Source organism: Odocoileus virginianus, chromosome 12 (assembly GCF_023699985.2).
Source record: "Odocoileus virginianus isolate 20LAN1187 ecotype Illinois chromosome 12, Ovbor_1.2, whole genome shotgun sequence".
Lineage (NCBI taxonomy): Eukaryota > Metazoa > Chordata > Mammalia > Artiodactyla > Cervidae > Odocoileus > Odocoileus virginianus.
Window position 1 is genome coordinate 64,732,533 of NC_069685.1, and position 17,908 is coordinate 64,750,440.

At 39.5% G+C, this 17,908-nt stretch overlaps 1 protein-coding gene across 7 annotated transcripts in view; it reads left to right on the forward strand.

The window, feature by feature from the left end:
- The window catches only part of HORMAD2 (HORMA domain containing 2), a 63,354-nt gene that overhangs the window by 15,845 nt on the left and 29,601 nt on the right, over positions 1 to 17,908 (forward strand). For 5 of the 7 annotated variants that reach the window (XM_020907116.2, XM_020907115.2, XM_020907113.2 and 2 more), the window contains 6 exons: positions 60 to 96; positions 2,976 to 2,996; positions 3,724 to 3,750; positions 10,093 to 10,160; positions 13,139 to 13,290; positions 13,468 to 13,721. In XM_020907116.2, coding sequence (XP_020762775.1) covers positions 60 to 96; positions 2,976 to 2,996; positions 3,724 to 3,750; positions 10,093 to 10,160; positions 13,139 to 13,290; positions 13,468 to 13,721 — 559 coding nt within the window. The remainder of the gene's footprint in view (positions 1 to 59; positions 97 to 2,975; positions 2,997 to 3,723; positions 3,751 to 10,092; positions 10,161 to 13,138; positions 13,291 to 13,467; positions 13,722 to 17,908) is intronic. The other 2 variants (XM_020907118.2, XM_020907119.2) reach the window with 2 other exon arrangements.

Sequence of the window (17,908 nt, forward strand, 5' to 3'; positions counted from 1 at the left end):
GGATTCTTTCTGGCTTTGAGTCTGATCCAAATTGACATCAATCATTTATTTCTTGACAGGATTCAAGGTTGTTTTGATGCCTTGGAAAAGAGATACGTAAGAACATCTTTAAATTTATACCAGGATCAAAGACTCGCCCTTTACCCCTTTAAAAGAAAATTTTAGCCTTTATTTTGTTGTTGTGTTTTAACAGTACACCAGTTTCTATGTATGCCTTCATGAACCAGTTTCTTTTTACTTTGTGTCTCTGTTGTCCTGTTGATGTCTCGTTTACATCAGTTAGAATTGACACCCTCAGTTTTCTCTTTCACATACTCATATCTTTTTGACCACAGAATTTCCTCTGAAGTCACTGGAAGAGATCCACAGGATGTGGGACAGGGGAGACAAGAATCTGGCATTTAGCACATTGAGCTTTTTCAAAATAGTGGCGATGCAATATACAGATATGAAAGGAAAAAATGGAATTGAATACTCAATTTTTATTCTATGTTAGTTATTTCATTATCTGTGTTTGGCACATGTATATAACCTATTCCCTCAAAATAGCTAGTATTATAGCTTGAATTTTTTAAAATGCAGCCTGAATTTTAAGTGCATTAGATTTTTCTCACTGCCCAAGACAGCTGCAAAGGGTATAAAAATTAGAAGCTCCAGTCTAGTGGAAGAGATAATTTAACAAATGAACTTTGTGCCGCTGCTTCCTCCTTTCCCCCATCTGTGTCTTTTTACCCCTTCCCAATTCCTATTCCTTTAAGAAAACCTAAGGTGAGTAAGCCTTACATTGGATTATTTAGTTGCACTGATACATTTCCTTTTTATTGAACAGTTATTACTTATGAGTTATTCAACACTGACCAGGAGGTTGAGGAATACAAAAATAAAACAGATATGAGATTGTGCACACAAAGAACTTATAGACCAAGGCAGAAGATGAATGACATTCACATCCTCAACTGATGATCAGCTAGTGAACGCTGGTGTAGCTGTACCTTTTGTTAAAATACTGAAGTACTCTATATCCAGTGCTAAATAAATGCTTCTCTGAGGCCCCACACGACTCCCACCATGTCCTCCCTCTCACCCCACCAGTCTCTGGGGAGGCTGGGATCTCCCCAGACTACTCCATAATCTAGCAACTAAAGGGCTGACAGCTGGCTCAGGGGGAGCTTCCAGGAACCCAGCCTAAGGGTAAGTTGGCACCTTTTCTGATTGGTCTCTACCTGTGCCAGGTTGGGCTATTAAATTTTGAGTTTTTTCATATCCGTTTGATATTTTTATTTAAAAAATCATCTTTATCACAAGTATAAATAATCATTCATTAGAAAGTGATGCAATGCCAAAGGCAAGATATTGATTATGTGCAAAGGAAGTATGGAAAAGGTGGGATTATAGCCAGTGAGAGGCATGAGAGAACTCTTGAGAAAATGACTCCTGAGATTTGAAGGCCCTTAGGATTTAGACGGGTTGAGAGGGGTAGAAGGCCATCACCAGTACACCAAACAGCACTCATTCATTCTCCTGCCCATTCATTGAGCAACATTTCTTGAGTGTCCATCATTGAGAGGCAGTGCAATGTAGTTAAGAGCTCTAGGTTTGGAAAAAGCCAGTCTGAAGTGAATGTTAGTTCTGCCACTTAATTCCTGTGTCTTGGCATGTAACCTACCACTTAGGGTTTCTTTATATTTGCAGTAATATTAGAACCTACCTCAGGGTTGTTTGAGAATTAAATGAGTTAATAATCCAAGGCAGCAGTTTTCAAATGTTAGCTTGCGTCAGAGTCACCTGGAGGGCCTGGTAAAACACACATTGCCAGGTTCCACCCCCAAATTTCTGGTGTGAGAATTTTCATTTCAGACAAGTTCCAAGTGATGCTGAGACTGCTGGCCTAGGGATCACACTTCCTAAGGCATCACTTTCACCACTGTTCACCAAGTTCAAGCCGCACAAGGATTCTAGAACATGCTGAGTGCCTTTTACTGTTGTACATATTGTTACTTTTGCCTGCAAAAGTTTCTTCCCTACCCCACACTCTTTATCTGGCTAATTGCAATTTATCCTTCATGTCCCAGCCTAAATATTTACTTCCTCTGAGAGGCTTTCCTTGACAAGCCCCTGCCCCCTGCCACCCTTCTCCCAGCCGAGATTGTCCATCTGTGTAATGTTCACAACCCAACTGCTTCATAGCAATTAACACACTTGTGATGATGTACCTATCTGTGTGTGTTTTTCTTTGTCCTCTCCTTCTGGTCTGCATGTTCCCTGAAATAAGGGGCCATTTCTACTTTTGAATGAATGAATGAGCTATTAATTAAATAATGTAAGTTAAGAGTTTCACTAGGTAGTCTTAAAATCAATTGTATGCAGTAACCAAAATGGCCACACAGTGTCACTAAAGTTTTAGTCCTTTGGGTGAAATAGGTGAATAATTTGATTCAAAAGTTGTGGTCCTGAAAATCTTCTCATCTGTATCATAGTGTTTAAAAGTTTGTGATAGACTTGATTCTGTCTCTGTGTATCTATGTATTCTGTTATTCTTTCAAACAGAGAGAATCTGATCTATAATGTATATGTAGGGAGGGCAGGGGTTTTGTAGAACTCGTATCAGACTTCAGATTTTTTACTCTAGTAGATTCCTTTCAAAGGGCAAAATGTTTTAGAGATGCTTATGGCATATTTAACTCTTATAATGAATTATTTTTTGTATCTTCTGACTCCCAAACTAGAATGTAACTTATAGAGAGTAAGTATAGTTTTTTTTTTTTTCATCTTTCCCCTCCCCAGCAGAATCTTGGGTATATAATAGACACTCACTTGGATGAATGGATAATTAGTATCCATTTCTCTGACCTTCTGAATATTTTTCTACCCAAATTTTTGGAACCTCTTTGAAGTCATAGTTTAACTAGACTTTATTGAAAAAAACTAACACAGGTGCAAGTGTGTAGTAACGATAGTTTTCTTTTCTCTTAAAGCTACACATGGCAGTACTTACAGTAAGTACACATTTAAAGACCAAGCCTCTGTCTGCTTCATTGTCTTTTGGCAAGTGACAGCGTAAACAGTATACTCTCTCCCATCCTTCCTGAATTTCATTGTCTGTCCTATGACATTTTGGAATTAAAAAAAAAAAAAACCTCTATCAAAACTTTTACTAAAATGTCACAGTCTATATATTTCTTTGGCATATTACAATAACTGAGGAAATATATAGAATATACTATCTGTTCCATCTACTGGCTATCAGGATTTTATTTTCTGAGTTACTTTACAGACTCAAAGTTCCTTGTTTTTGAAGTTTTGCAGACTTTTTTGAAGTTTAAAAAGTATGCTGGGTATAGCATGGTATATGTCATTAAGAACAGAAAGAAAATGAGGCGATACTACTGAGAGTCTTAGATATATAAATTATTTTAAAACTTTAAAACCATAACCAATTATTTAGAATTTATTTGTAGCTCAGTTACAGTAATTATAAATACCTGGCTATTAGTTTCCTTATAGTCAGTGTTCATGGAATACTCTAAAGACTCTCTATGTTCACAAAATTAGAGCTTATCCCACCTCTAGCTTGAAATATATATCTCAAGTATATATAATCTATGCATATATGTATTTCAGTACTCGATATAGCATTAAATTGAACTCTTCACATAGCAAATGTATTCTGTGAGGAGTAATCTAGTTTCAGAAATTAAATGCTGTTTATTTTTCCTTAAATAGCTTTACACAAATCCTAAGGAGCCTGAGGTAAGAACACATAGAGAGATGGGCAGTGTATGTATATTTAAATATGTTTACCTGAGTTGAAGCCATAGATTATGTCACTAGACTACCAAATGAGTAAAGTAACTCATATTGAGCTCTTTCTGTGTGTTTTATTATAAATGTCACCAAGTCTTTATTATGAGATTTTAAAAAACTACCTAGCAGTACTGGGAAGAAAACATTGAAGCCTATTTCCTAACATCTTAACAGTGAGAATCTGATTTATGAAGACCACATTTCCTTTTCATTTTGACTGATGCTAAATCCTTTCTATCTGTGGTCTTTGGGGCATAAAAATGCTAAACTTTTTTTTTTTTAATGGCTAACTAAATTCTCCCCCTTCTGACCTTCTCATAGATTTCCAAGCTTTACCTTTTTCCTTCTCTCTGTAAATTTCTTCCCTCTGCTTATTGAATCCTACTCATCCTCAGCACCAACTTGTGTTTGAAACTTCCATGAGAGCCTCTTTGATTATTTTGTTCACCCTAAATTCTTCCTTCTCTGAATTCCCTTTTCTAGCAGGACCTCACAATTCAACACTCTTGACTCCTATAGATTACTTTATCCTCCTAGCCAGACTGTGAATTCTGGAGGACAGGGTCTCGTCTCCTTTTCACCCCCCAGAGTGACTGTCATCGTACTGGGTGCACGGTGGTTACCTGTGCTGCTTTGAACAGCTGCTGAGGTCGCGGCACAGGGATGGAGGGAGACGCCTTTCTTGCTGTCTTCTCGTTCTGACCTCTGCTTTCCTCCCAGCTTTCTTTCCTCTTCCCCTTTCCTTGCTTTCAGTCGCTTTCCCTAAGCCTATGAATTTAGCCTGAGTGGTGACCTTCACAACCAAGCTGGGCATTTTTTTAGCCTTTACTATCTACTCTCTGGCAAGATTATAAATAGCTGTTTGAGCAAGGCCGAAGAAAGCTGGTGCATGCAGGTGGGTAACAGTTCCTCAGTGCCCAAGCTACCTCTATTTATCTCTAGTTTAGTTTTCAGGTTTGTTTTTTTTTCCAGTACATTTGAAGAGAAGTTTCCCAAAGTAAGATCTCCAATAATTTTTTAATAAATCGGTCATTTCCTTCATGCAATAAATTACTATGTTTTCTTCTGCATGTGAAACTCCTAGTCTGAAATTTTTTGAGGCTTTTTGAGGTAGTGTGATGCTTACGAAATTGGGCTTATCTACAGAAAAATATTACAGAGTGGGAAGAAAACTGTTAAATGAAATTTGATGTAGGCAATATATATAATAAAGTTAGAAAGCAAAATCAGCTTATTATAAGTTCTGAGCCATCATTTATGACTCAGAAAAAATTTTCTGAACTCTTACATATTGTTTCCTGTAGCAATGATCCCTAACCTATGTGTTCATGGAACACTTTTAATTACTAGCTAATCTGGTGGCATGTTTAAGAGTATTAAAAGACTTGAAAAGACTCCACACATCTCAGCAATAATTATGGTATAATTATGTGCCATAGTTATGGCAAAGCAATGCTCATAGCCTGAGAGTGTCCATGGGTTACACTGTTTCATGATTGCTCTTTAGCATCAAGTCACTGAGAGAACTATTTACCTCTTTGATCTCACTCTTTTATATACTCTCAAAACAACATACTCACGTAAACAGTCTTATCTAATATGGTACCATGTTTCTTAACTCATATTGGTAGAAGCATAGCCTCCCCTAAGCAAAATTGTACAAACAATAACAACATTAATATTTACCTGAAGCAAAAAAGCGTGTTACATACACATGGACTAAAATTTGCAGCGCTCTTGTGAAGACTCTGTCATGGTACACCAGTTGAGAACCTCTGGCTTAAGCAAGTGTGCTTATTCTGTCCAGAGACCAGCAGAGTTTGGGGCATTGCACAAGGCTGTGGTGCTTCTGCACCTGAGGTTTTGTTCTGGTTGCTCCATCTCAAGAAAGATGAACCAACAAAAGTAACTAAAGCAGTGAAGAGGGACAGTGTAGCTTTTCTGCAGATGCATGCTACAGAATGGGTGGAGGGTATTAATAAGATGTGTAACCTAACACATGCTAGACCCATAAAGAATTACTATATTTGAATAAAAGATGCTTGTTCCTTGGAAGAAAAGCTGTGACAAACCTAGACAGAGTGTAAAAAGCAGAGACATCACTTTATCAACAAAGGTCCGTATGGTCAAAGCTATGGTTTTTCCAGTAGTCATGTATGGATGTGAGAGTTGGACCATAAAGAAGATTGAGCACCAAAGAACTGATGCTTTAGATTGTGGTGTTGGAGAAGGCTCTTGAGAGTCCCTTGGACAGCATGGAGATCCAACCAGTCAATCTTAAAGGAAATCAACCCTGAATGTTCATTAGAAGGACTGATGCTGAAGCTGAAACTCCAATACTCTGGCCACCTGATGTGAAGAGCCGGCTCGTTAGAACAGACCCTGATGCTGGGAAAGATTGACGGCAGGGGGAGAAGGGGGTGACAGAGGACGAGATGGTTGGATGGCATCACCACCTCAATGGACATAAGTCTGAGCAAACTCCAGGAGATGGTGAAGGATAGGAAAGCATGGTGTGCTGCAGTCCATAGAGTTGCAAAGAGCCGGACACGACTGATACAACACCACAAATCTTACCATCTCGCCATCTGGTTTTCTTTGTGACTATCTGAGGTGGTCAACACCACTTTTAATAGATCATTTCAGGAACTGAACTAGAGATGGTCCCTGTTTCTAGCCATAATATACTTTTGGAGATTTTTTTTTTTTTAATTCTGTAAGATGAAATCCAATTGAATGTGAACTCTATTGTGGCTGAATATTTATTCATTCAGCAAGTATTAATTAAGTTCCACTTATGTGTCTGACACACAGGAATTAATGGAATAGACAAGGTCCCTGCTGTCTGGAAGCTTACATTAAGCTTATGAAGGATGATAAACAATGAACAAGTAAACAAAAGTTAGCAAGTTTCAGATACATGATAAAGCTATGAAAATAAAAGGAGGTGGTATGCTGGAGAGTGCCAAGTGGGAATGGAGGAAGAAAAATTGGAGGGCTGTGCCTGGAAGGTCTCCCTGAGGGGCCACTGTTTGAGCGGAGACTGAGTGGCCAGAAGCGCCGCCCTGTGCAGGCCCGTGAAAGGCAACAGCATGGAACTGGCCTAACAATACAGGAGTTAACCCTGCGGATGTCAGAGTCAGAGCCCCGCTGTGCCGCTCACTAGCTTCATCTGTGATGGTGTAGTACCTGCCTCCAGTCTGGCTAGTAAGAATGAACAGATGTAGAGCATTTAGGGAGGTGCCCAAGTATCATGATTACTGTCATCAACTGGAGACAACATACCCCAGAGGGCAGTTATCTGAAGGCAGGAAGGCAGGAAGGCATCTTGTATGTTCATGGACAGAGAGGCTGCCCTGGGCCTGGAGCTGAGTGAGTGGGGTGGAAGGAAGAGGCAAGAGAGAAGGTCAGAGAGCAGAGAGGTCGGCAGGGCACAGATGAGTCAGGCTAGGGGACCAAGGTAAACCGGATTTTATCCTGAGGGCAGTGGGAAATCATTAACAAAGGAGCAACAAGGTCTGATTTGCATTTTCCAAACTTTGTTTGGCCATAGAACAGAGAATGAATTTGGAGGAGGAGGAATAGTTTGGATGCAAGCAGATCAGATGGAAAGAGCTGGTCTTGGCTTGGACGGGGTGAAGAGAACCAGATGGCCTGGGGATGCGCTTTGGAGACAGGCCTGAAACGTCTTGCCAGTGGGTTGGAACATGGAGGGAGAATGAAAGGCTGTATATGTTGCCGTTGCTCTGGTCCATGTGGATACATTGAGTATGATTAATAGAAACCATTGGTGAACAGCTTAACGGCTCATCTTTATTAGGCAACACATTAATCTGAAAAGCAGGAGAATGTTTTATGAGGTGTTAAGAAGAGACCAGTGCCTGCTGCAAATACACCTTCTTTGATCAATCAGACACAGATTGAAGTTATTAAGGATGAGCATCTTCTGTAAAACAATTGGGCTTCCCTGGTGGCTCAGATGAGAAAGAGTCTGCCTGCGATTCAGGAGACCTGGGTTCAATCCCTGGGTCAGGAAGATCCCCTGGAGAAGGGAATGGCTGCCCACTCCAGTACTCATGCCTGGAGAATCCCATGGAGCTAGAGGAGCCTGGCACTGCAGTCCCTGGGGTCATGAAGAATCAGACACAACACACACAGTGTAAACAGTTACAAACACGACTCTTATCAGTCGCCCTACAGACCAAATAAGAAAGTGTCAATTTTTTATCAACCACTACAAGATCTACTCTTGATACAATTAAAATAAAAGATAGCTTGGAACATCAAAAAGCTAGAGCTGGTTGGGAAACATGGGCGGGCAGGAAGAACAGGCATTGTTTACCTGACAGGGCAGTTACACCCTCATCCACGAAGAAGGGTGTTGTGTATCTAGCCTGTCTGGAGGAAGCCTGTTGCTGTAGGCGCCTCCAGTCTCATACATCTCTCCTATTGGACTCACAAAGCAGCCTTCAGATTTTGGTTTGATTTCTCACGTAGATTGTTTTGCTAGAAATTTTTTTTTCTCTTAAAATTAACTCCATTACAAACCAGTCTTTTAAGAATGTAAGCAGCATGAGCCAGTATCCCCAGGACCGGCTCACTGTGATTAATGGGACACCAAATCTCAGATAGACACAGGTAACGAGAACGTTGTGATTTTTTCCTCATCAATCTAACATTCCCATGCCCATGCTCTCAAGGAACGAAACACTGAAATGATGAAGGAAGAGTATGTCTTGTGTTCTGACTTAAGCTCACACCCTTTGCCTGTCTGTCTTCAGCACCTTCTCCGGCTCTGTGGATAGATTACTGTTGACTCTTTAACAACAGAGGGCTTGGGGTGTTGACCCCATGCAGTGGAAGGTCATGTATAATTTATGGTAGGTCCTCCGTGTACACAGTTCCTCTGTATCCTTGGTTCTACATCCTCTGGATTCAACAATCACGTATCACATAGAGCTGTAGTATTTACTATTGGGAAAAAAAAATCCATGTTTAAGTGGGCCTGCATGGTTCAAACCTGTGTTGTTCAAGAGTCAACTGTATGTATATCTGGGTCAAATGTTAGCTTCAACTGCTAGGCCATCATTTTATTTTAAATGGACTACATCTCTCATGAGGAAATCTGTCTCTCTCTATTTCTAACTTATTTATTTATGTTTGTCTTTATTTATAGCTAGCAGATAGCAGTGGTTTCTAGTTTTTAGTGCAAGATCATGAAAGTAAAAAAAAAAGATCTGATACCACAGACTCTGGTTCTTTTTCGAATTTTTTCTAGTTTACCTGCTGCCATTGTAGTCTTCCCTAAGTTACTACCATCTTAATTACTCTCATGGTTCCCACTTCTCCGAACTCTTAAAATAGCCAAGGTGATCTTTAAAAAATGCAAATCACTCCCATGCTGAATACCACTCACCATTCACTTCCTGTTTACTTGGAATAAAGTCCCAGCCTCTTAGTTACAAGGCACCACAACTTCCTCTACAACCCCATATCCTACACTCTCCCCTTTGCTCACTCATCAGCCACTTGGCCTCCTCTGTAATCCTGTAGGAGGCTTCCTTTCCTCCTTTAGAGCGTCAACCTTGCTGTTTCTTCTGCCTGGGGTGCCCCGCCTTCCCCCACGTCTGTGCAGGACTGACCCTTGTCAAGGAGGCTCAGCTCAAACATCACCTCATTAGCGAGGGCTTCCTTGGCCCTTCCCAACCCAATCAGCACCTCTCCCTTCCGTCCTCTGTCACAGGCTGTGCTTCATATTGTCCACAGCAGTTATTACCACCTGAGATTATGTTATTTGTTTACTTATTTACTGGCCATTTCTCCCCCCAGTCTGTATACTCCGGAAAAACAGGGACTTTTTCTGTCATGTTCACCACAATGACTCCAATGCTTGACCCAAAGTAGACATTCAATAAATATCCGTTCCATGAATGAATAGGTTTCTTAGCTGGTTCCACTGTTACTGACCAAAGCCAGGTCAGACACTTAACTCTGGGCTTTAGTTTCTCCAGCTTTAAAGCAGTAACAATAGACTATGCCATCTAACTCATTCTTGGCTTGGAGGAGAAAAATTGTTATCTTTTTATCTGGAGATACCACTCCTGAATAATGTCATGCTGTAAAACAAACATGTATGTAGGAGGTACAGAAGGCATACAGTGAAGGTGTGTACTGTTACTAGACAAGAAAACACCTGTAATACCTGGTAAGTAACACCTGTTACTAGATAAGAAAATCCAGAGAGTTTCTGAAAGTGATTGCTTTCTTTCTCCCCTTTGATATTTCTAGAAAGTGACTGAGATATACCAGTTCAAATTCAAATACACAAAAGAAGGAGCCACTATGGATTTTGACAGGTAGAATCTAATTGTTTAATGAACATAAGAAATACGTAGGATTGAGGTAAACATATGCCTCTTGAGGCCAGTTATAGGCCTTATACTTCCTTGTAACTTCCCCAATAGTCTTAGAAAAAACCTGCTATTATAAAAAGGGAAGGGAATGTAATGTTTAAATTTCTGAAATCCATGGATGAAGGTGGTGGGAGAAGAGGCTTCCTTTGCTTCTTTCCCTCTTCTCCTTGTAGGTGATATCAGTAGGTCTAAAGGCAGTTTTAAGTTTAGTGGTTGAGAGCCCTAATTCTTAAGGCAGAAAGATCTAGCGTGGATCCCCAGCTCTGACTATTTCTGGTCATATAATTTTGGACAGAATATTCAGCCTCCCCAGATGTTAGCATTCTCATCCGCACAGTGGAATTAATAATATCTACTTCATATGGTTGCTGTGATTGCTAAATTATAATGCATAGGTAAAGCTTTGCCCACCCCTGGCAGGTAAGAAGCACACAGTAAATGGTACCTAGTGGTCACGGTGGTGATGGTGGTGATCTTTATGGAGGCTGGTGGGTAGCACAGCAGTAGAAATCATATTGATGGGGCTGTGTACAAGGTGTTGATTGAAGAACTCTATGAGGTTTTATGTAACCACTAACCCGAAGCTTCTGAGTTGCTATGCCAAATAGCAATCCTTTCTACCCTCAGTTCTGCCAGATGGGGACTGGGATAGGTGAAGCCCCTGCTCTATTTACCTATAGACACAAGTATTCTCATCTGCTTACCCCCGTATGTCATATGAATATAACCATGTATATTGTATCCTTGTATGAAAAAAACTGGAAAGCACTTCATTTTCCTATCAAGTCTAAAATTTTAAGTTTTAGATATACTAATGGGTTAAATAGCAAGGACAAGGACAGTTGCTCCAGAAGGTCCTCAGTACGTCTGGAGATGTTTTATTCCCCTCCCAGCTTTTGGATTCAGATAGAGCTGAGTATTCCTAATGAGATGGAATAGAAATGGGGCGGGTGGAGGATGGAGAAAAGTCCTGGGTGGCAGAGAGCTCCACCTCAGAGGCATGAGTCTCTCTGAAAGGAATGACTCTGAAGAGAAATGTGGCCTCATTCTCAATTTTCCATACGATGAGCTCTGTCTCATCATTTACTACAAGTTTTACAATTTCTCTCCAAGATTCATACCCTTATAATCCTCTCCCTTGTAAAATTTCCAGACAGCACTAGGATGTGAAGAGGAAGTAAGTTCTAGGAATAAGAATTAAGGTACTAAACATCATTAGCTAACATCTGTATAATACTTCACAGAGTATTCAGAGCTTTTCATATATAGTCTCTTACATAGAACAGCAGCTGCCTTTTGCTCTCTAAAATTCAAATCTAAGTACCACTGACAACCAGATTAATCTCTTTTGTCGTGAAGGCGCATATATCTAGAGGTGAGCAGTATAACAGAAATGGCCAAATCGTTCTGCTACTCAGGGGAAGAGAAGGTAATGCATACTAGACCAAGCTGGGCCTTTGTTCAGGTGACTGTTGATACAAAATTACCTTATCACCTCTTACATATTAAAGATGATTTTCCTTTTAAAAAACAGTACAAGGAAGTCTTGAATATGATTTTACGTGAAACGATTCCATGACTATGATGTATACTGAAAGGTCCCATGCCTTCATGGTTATACCCTTCCCTCTGGTTACTTATTTCAAAATGGCTGGATCCTGGCAGACAAAACTTATTCGACAAAAGTTATTCGAAACTGAAAAAGGAGCAAATGTGTTTACTTAATAATGTTTGTTTTATGAATTCACACTACCTCTAGTAGTTCAGTTACTAAGGATTATTTTTCAGTATTGCGTACTTACTACGTGAAAGGCATTGTACAAATATATTGCAGTCACAGCCCTTCCTGGAAACTACTCAAATGTGAGACTAATCGGGGGAAAATTTTTGGAGAGAAATAAAAAATGTTTATAGAGTTGGAAGATAATTTAGCCCAATTTGTTCATTCACTCATTAATACAACAAATGTTTATTGAGTACTTACTGGGGTCGGGCACCAAACTTAGCACTGTGGAGATGAAAAATACAGCCATTCAGTCTAGAGGGGACATACAGTTATACATAGGGGTGAGGCATAGGGATGACCAGAGAAGACTTCCCTGAGGAGATGACACATGAGTGTCAGGAAGACAAGTGGGAAAAGTTCAGTATAAGCAGAGTGAACAGCATACACAAGTGCATAGGAGTAAGAAGGAATCAGTTACAGATGGCTAGTTACAGATGAAGGTGGAGGTGAGGGTGCGGCTGGTGAAAGGCCATTGTACACACACTGTTCTCGAATTTCATTGAAAAGTAATGGATACAATATAAGAAACTTAAGAGAGCGACATGAGTGGATTTTCCCATTAGGAATATATATTAGGAGTGGTGTGGAGAATGTTTTGCAGTGTGAACAAGAAGGAAAACAGGAAGAATAGTCAGTCATGGTGATAATCCATGCAAGAGTGAGAAGGGGATGCCTCTGAGAGATACCCAGATGGTACAAAGGCCAGAGATGATGACTGATTTAATTTGGAGAGGTATAGAAACATGTGTAAGCTTATCTCACAAAGGAGCTAACTGACTTAGTGTGTCTAAGTGACTTGACCTGAGTCATTCAGCTAGTTAGCAACAGAGCCAATATTAAATGTCAAGTCCATTGTTCTCAGTATTAAATTATGCGGTCATTTATAAATCAAATTTAAAAAAATCAGGTCACATTTAAAATGCCTTAAGGGAACTTGCTACTTAAGAACCCCTTTGTATATACATTGCAAAAAGTACAATAACTCCTTTAATTTACATTCTAAAATAGTTTCAAGAGTGTCCTGCATTTAGTTTATATTTATCTGCTCATACAGTAAAAATTTTTGTTCTTTTTGAAATAGATTTTCAATATTATATGTGATTGAAAAGTGTGCTATTTTCTTATGTGATTATAGCAGTAACATGAGCTTCGAAAGTGTGACAAACAGTGAAGATATTAAGAAAGCCAGTGTTCTGATGATCCGTAAACTGTACATACTGATGCAGAACCTTGGACCCCTTCCTAACGATGTTATACTGACTATGACACTCCACTACTACAATGCAGGTAGGTGGAGACTTGTAGTCAAATCCCCTCTTTAGTGCTGAAGCAGTATTTTGGATAAACAGAAGGATTTTGGCAAGCCTTTGAAAGAGATGGCTGTTGTTACACATGAAAGACTGGTCTGAGTTGTTCTCCTGAAACTCAGAGTTTTCTTGGTTTTCTGCCCTTTCCATTTTGCAGTGACCCCAAATGATTACCAGCCCCCTGGTTTTAAAGAAGGAGTAAACTCACACTTCCTGCTGTTTGAAGGGGAGCCTGTAAACCTGAAAGTGGGAATGGTCTCCACTGGCTTTCATAGCATGAAAGTAAAAGTCACAACCGAAGCCGCCAGAGTGTCTGATCTGGAGAACAATCCCTTCCAGGAGAGCGACACGACCGAGATAGCCCATCAGGGCCTCGACTGCGATGAGGAGGAGGAGGAGTGCAGCAGTGACGTAAGGCAAAGCCACAGTGCCCCCCTCCTGCTTCGGTTAAACCCCGCTGACATGTTTCAGCTCCCGCACCGCTCATCACAGTATGACCGTCCAGTGGAGTGTGCTGGGTATAAAAACGAAAGCAAAACTAGCCCCTGACCTCGAGTCTTTATTCTAAAAAAGCACTGTCTTCAAGAAGGAAATATACTTTGTTAAATGAAATTGTCCATGTCTAGGAGGAAAAAATAGACTTTCTGTTGGGTTGGCCAAAGATTTTGTTTGCGTTTTTCCATAGCACCTTATGCAAAACCCAAACGAACTTTCTGGCCAACCCAATAATATACTTCTTTTTACAAAAGGTACTCATGAATTTAGGAAATATGAGATTTTCTTTAACTTAAAAGAGCATATTATTTTAAAATATTCTGTTTATTTATACTCACTGGAAGTATAATTAAGTCCTTGATGACAAGGGTAGAAGTGTTACGGATAACCCTAAGTTAGAGTGCATTCATCTTTCACTGTTGTAGAATATTCTACTCTTGATAGACATTCTTTCTCTTTGTAATTGTTAGAAACATTCATGTATACACCTTCTTGTACACATATGTAAGAGTGTCTCTGAGGACTATTCCAAAGAGTCCTAGGGCTTGCACATTTTCAACTTTCTTAGGTAGTGAAAAACTGCTTTCCAAAATGGTTGTACCAGTTTGTGCTCCAGCACCAGTGGAGGGAGTGGTGCTCACCATCCTTGACAACACTTAGTATTACCCACATTTATGGTTTCTGCCTAACCACTGGATGTAAATGGTAATGCCTCATGATTTGATTTTGATTTGCATTTCCCTGATTATTAATGAGCTTAAGCATCTTTTCATGTGTATTGGCTATTCTGGTTTTTTATGTATATACAGTAACTATTCAAGTGTTTTATGCATTTTTCTATTGGGTTATTTATCTTTTCCTCATTGATTTAAAAAAATATATCCTAAATAATAACTTCTTTCCATTATATGTTACAGTATTTTTTTTTTTAGGTTTGTGGCTTGTCTCTTCACTTTCTTTAAGATGCTTTTTGCTAAAGAGAAGTTCTTAATTTTAATGTAGTCAAACTTTTCCTCTAACATGTGCTTTTGGATATTCTTAAGAAATCCTTCCTTATCTGAGGTCATTTATGATACTTTCCTTTATTTTGTTATAAAAGTTTAAGGTTTTACCTTTTACAGTTAAATTTTTATTCCACTTGGAGTTAATTTTTATTTGTGGGGTAAGGTAGACCAGACTCCTTTTACATTTTAAAATCCAAGTATAATACACATACAGAAAACAACATACATCATAATATATATCTTGCACACATGCTCAGTCATGTCTGACTCTTTGCAACCCCATGGACTGTAGCCCACCAGGCTCCTCTGTCCATGGGATTCTCCAGGCAAAAATACTGGAGTGGGTTGCCATGCCCTCCTCCAGGGGATCTTCCCGACCCAGGGATCAAACCTGCATTTCTTTATGTCTCCTGCATTGGCAGACACATTCTTTACCACTAGTGCCACCAGGGAAGCCCATACATCATAATGATACAGCTCAAAAACTATTCACAAACTGAACCCGAGGACTGGGATGGAAGGTAAGAGAGAGTGCCTCCTTCAGTACTGCTCCCTAGATATCTTGCTTGCCTCACCCTATTCCAGCCCTACTGAATACACATGTGAAATCAGCACCCAGATCAAGAAACACAATAGTACCAGTACTCTGAGAAAACTCAGTCCGGCTTTACAGTCACTGTTCTATTCAACGGCAATATCTCTATCCTGGCTTCTATTATAATAGATTAGTTTCTCTTGTGTTTTTATTTTATAGATGTGGAATCATGGAGTGTGAAACATTTTTTCACTTCTTCAAGTATTCTGTTTTTTAGTAAACATGTTTTACATGACATGTTTTTAGAACATGTTTTTTAGTAAAATATACTCATTTCTGGTAGGAGATTTGCTAGGAGTAGAATTGCTGGGTCACAGGATATGAGTACATTTAGCTTTAATAGATACTACAAAACAGCTTCCAAAGTGCTTGTGTCAACTTACACTTCCATCAGCAGGTTTTGGTTGCTCCACATCCTCACCAACCATTGGCATTTTCCATCTTTTTAATTTTAGCCATTCTGGTGGGTGTGTAGTGGTATGTCACTGTGGTTTTAATTTGCAGTTTCCTGATGACTAAGGAAGATGAGCACCTTTTCATATGTTTCTTGGCCATGTTGGATGTCCTCTTTTGTGAAAATTTTCTTAAGTCTTTTGTCATTTTTCTATTGGGTTCTGTTGGGTTTGTCTTTCATTCTTATGAATTTGTAGGAGTTCTGAATATATATTCTACATAAGTCCTTTGTCAGATACATGTATTGTGAATCTCTCTTCAACTTTATGAGTTGCCTTTTTACTCTGTTAATGGTGTGTTGTGATGAATAGTATATTAATTTTAGCTTAGTTCAACTTATCAGTCCTTTCAGCTATCTTTGGCAGTTTTTATTGAAAAAATTTTTTCCACTCTAAAGTTTACAGAGATGTACTCTATATTTTCCCTCTAACAAGGAGAAATAGCTACAGAAACAGAGGTGAATTTTAAAATTACAAGATACCTCCATGAATAACATCACACCAAAAATATAAATAACTGACCTTTCTCTCCTCTGTCTTCAAGTATTCGTATTTTGGTATGATATTATTCATGGAGGTCTAATAATTTTAAAAATCACTTCTGCTTTTGTAGCTATTTCCCTATTTTTATATCTGGTATTTATTTGTGCCCCATTTGTTTTTCTTGGGTTATACTGGCCCAAGTCAGTAATTTTTTACTTCTCTCTTCAAAGTCATCTTTTGGTTGTGCTGATCTCCTCTATGGCTTTGTTTTTCTATTTTGCTCATGTTTTGCTTTCACCTTTGTCTTCTTCTATTTCTCTTGTTTGGTTTTGTCTCCCTATTCCAAACTGACCTCTCCATCAATACGTATACAGGTACCTCAAATTCAGCATTAAATGGAATTTCAACTTCTAACCAAACATGCTCTTCCTCCTTCCAGGTTCCTTCTCTTTGTATTGCATTAAATCTTTACCAAACAGCCCGATCAGGAATGTGTTCAGCTCCTATTTTCTTCTCACTTCTCACATCCTTTTGGTTACCATTTCTGTTTTGTATCTGAAATACTTCAGACCATAATTTGGTCATGGATCAGAAATGATGAAAAGAGACAAACTTGAAATTTAAACATTCTTAAATGATAAGAACTCTTAAAACCAAACTCCACTTGAAAAACAGGACACAGAACTCAAGAGACCAAGGAATTCCAGGACAAAACAGGTTTATGTAGCACTGTCTGAAAAATCCTATCCTAAATGTGTCCTTATCATTTCATCTACTTTGGTCACATCTTCAGGACAGGTCTTTCTTCCTTGTAGGGTGTTTTCAGCTTTAGGGCTTAGGTAGTAAGGAACACACCACAGTGACACCTCACAGTACTCTGTGAAGTGGGGCCTGTTTTCTCTGTTGCGGTCAGCTGGATGGATAGCAACAGTCATGTATCCTAGAGAGAGACTCTTGGACAAGCTTCTTCTTTAAGAACTCATATATATGGTGACAATAACCTATGGATATAGAATTTTTTAAAATGTTACGCTAAGTTTAAATCCTGAGGGAAAATTACTTCTTTCTAGTACAGGTTGTTAACCCAGGCTTCTTAAATGACTCTAGTAATTATTAACACACCCAGACAGCTATAAAAAGACCAGCTAATGTACCATGTCATAGAGACTGATGCTCTTAGTTTATTAAGCCATTAAAGCTTTTGGGGGGCTTCCCTGGTGACTCAGATGGTAAAGAATCTGCCTGCAATGCAGGAGACCTGGTTCAATTCCTAGGAAGGGAAGGACAACTCACTCCAGTATTCTTGCGTGGAGAATCCCATGGACAAAGGAGCCTGGCGGTCTACAGTCCACGGGGTCGAAAAGAGTCAGACGTGACTGAGTGACTAACACTCGTGGCTCAGTGGTAAAGAATCCACCTGCCAATGCAGGATACACAGGCTCCATTCCTGGTCTGGAAGATTCCACATGCTGTGGAGCAACTAAGCCTGCTTGCCGCAACTCCTGAACCTGTGCCCTAGAGCCCAGGAGACGCAACCACTGAGCCTGCATGCCGCAACTGCTGAACCTG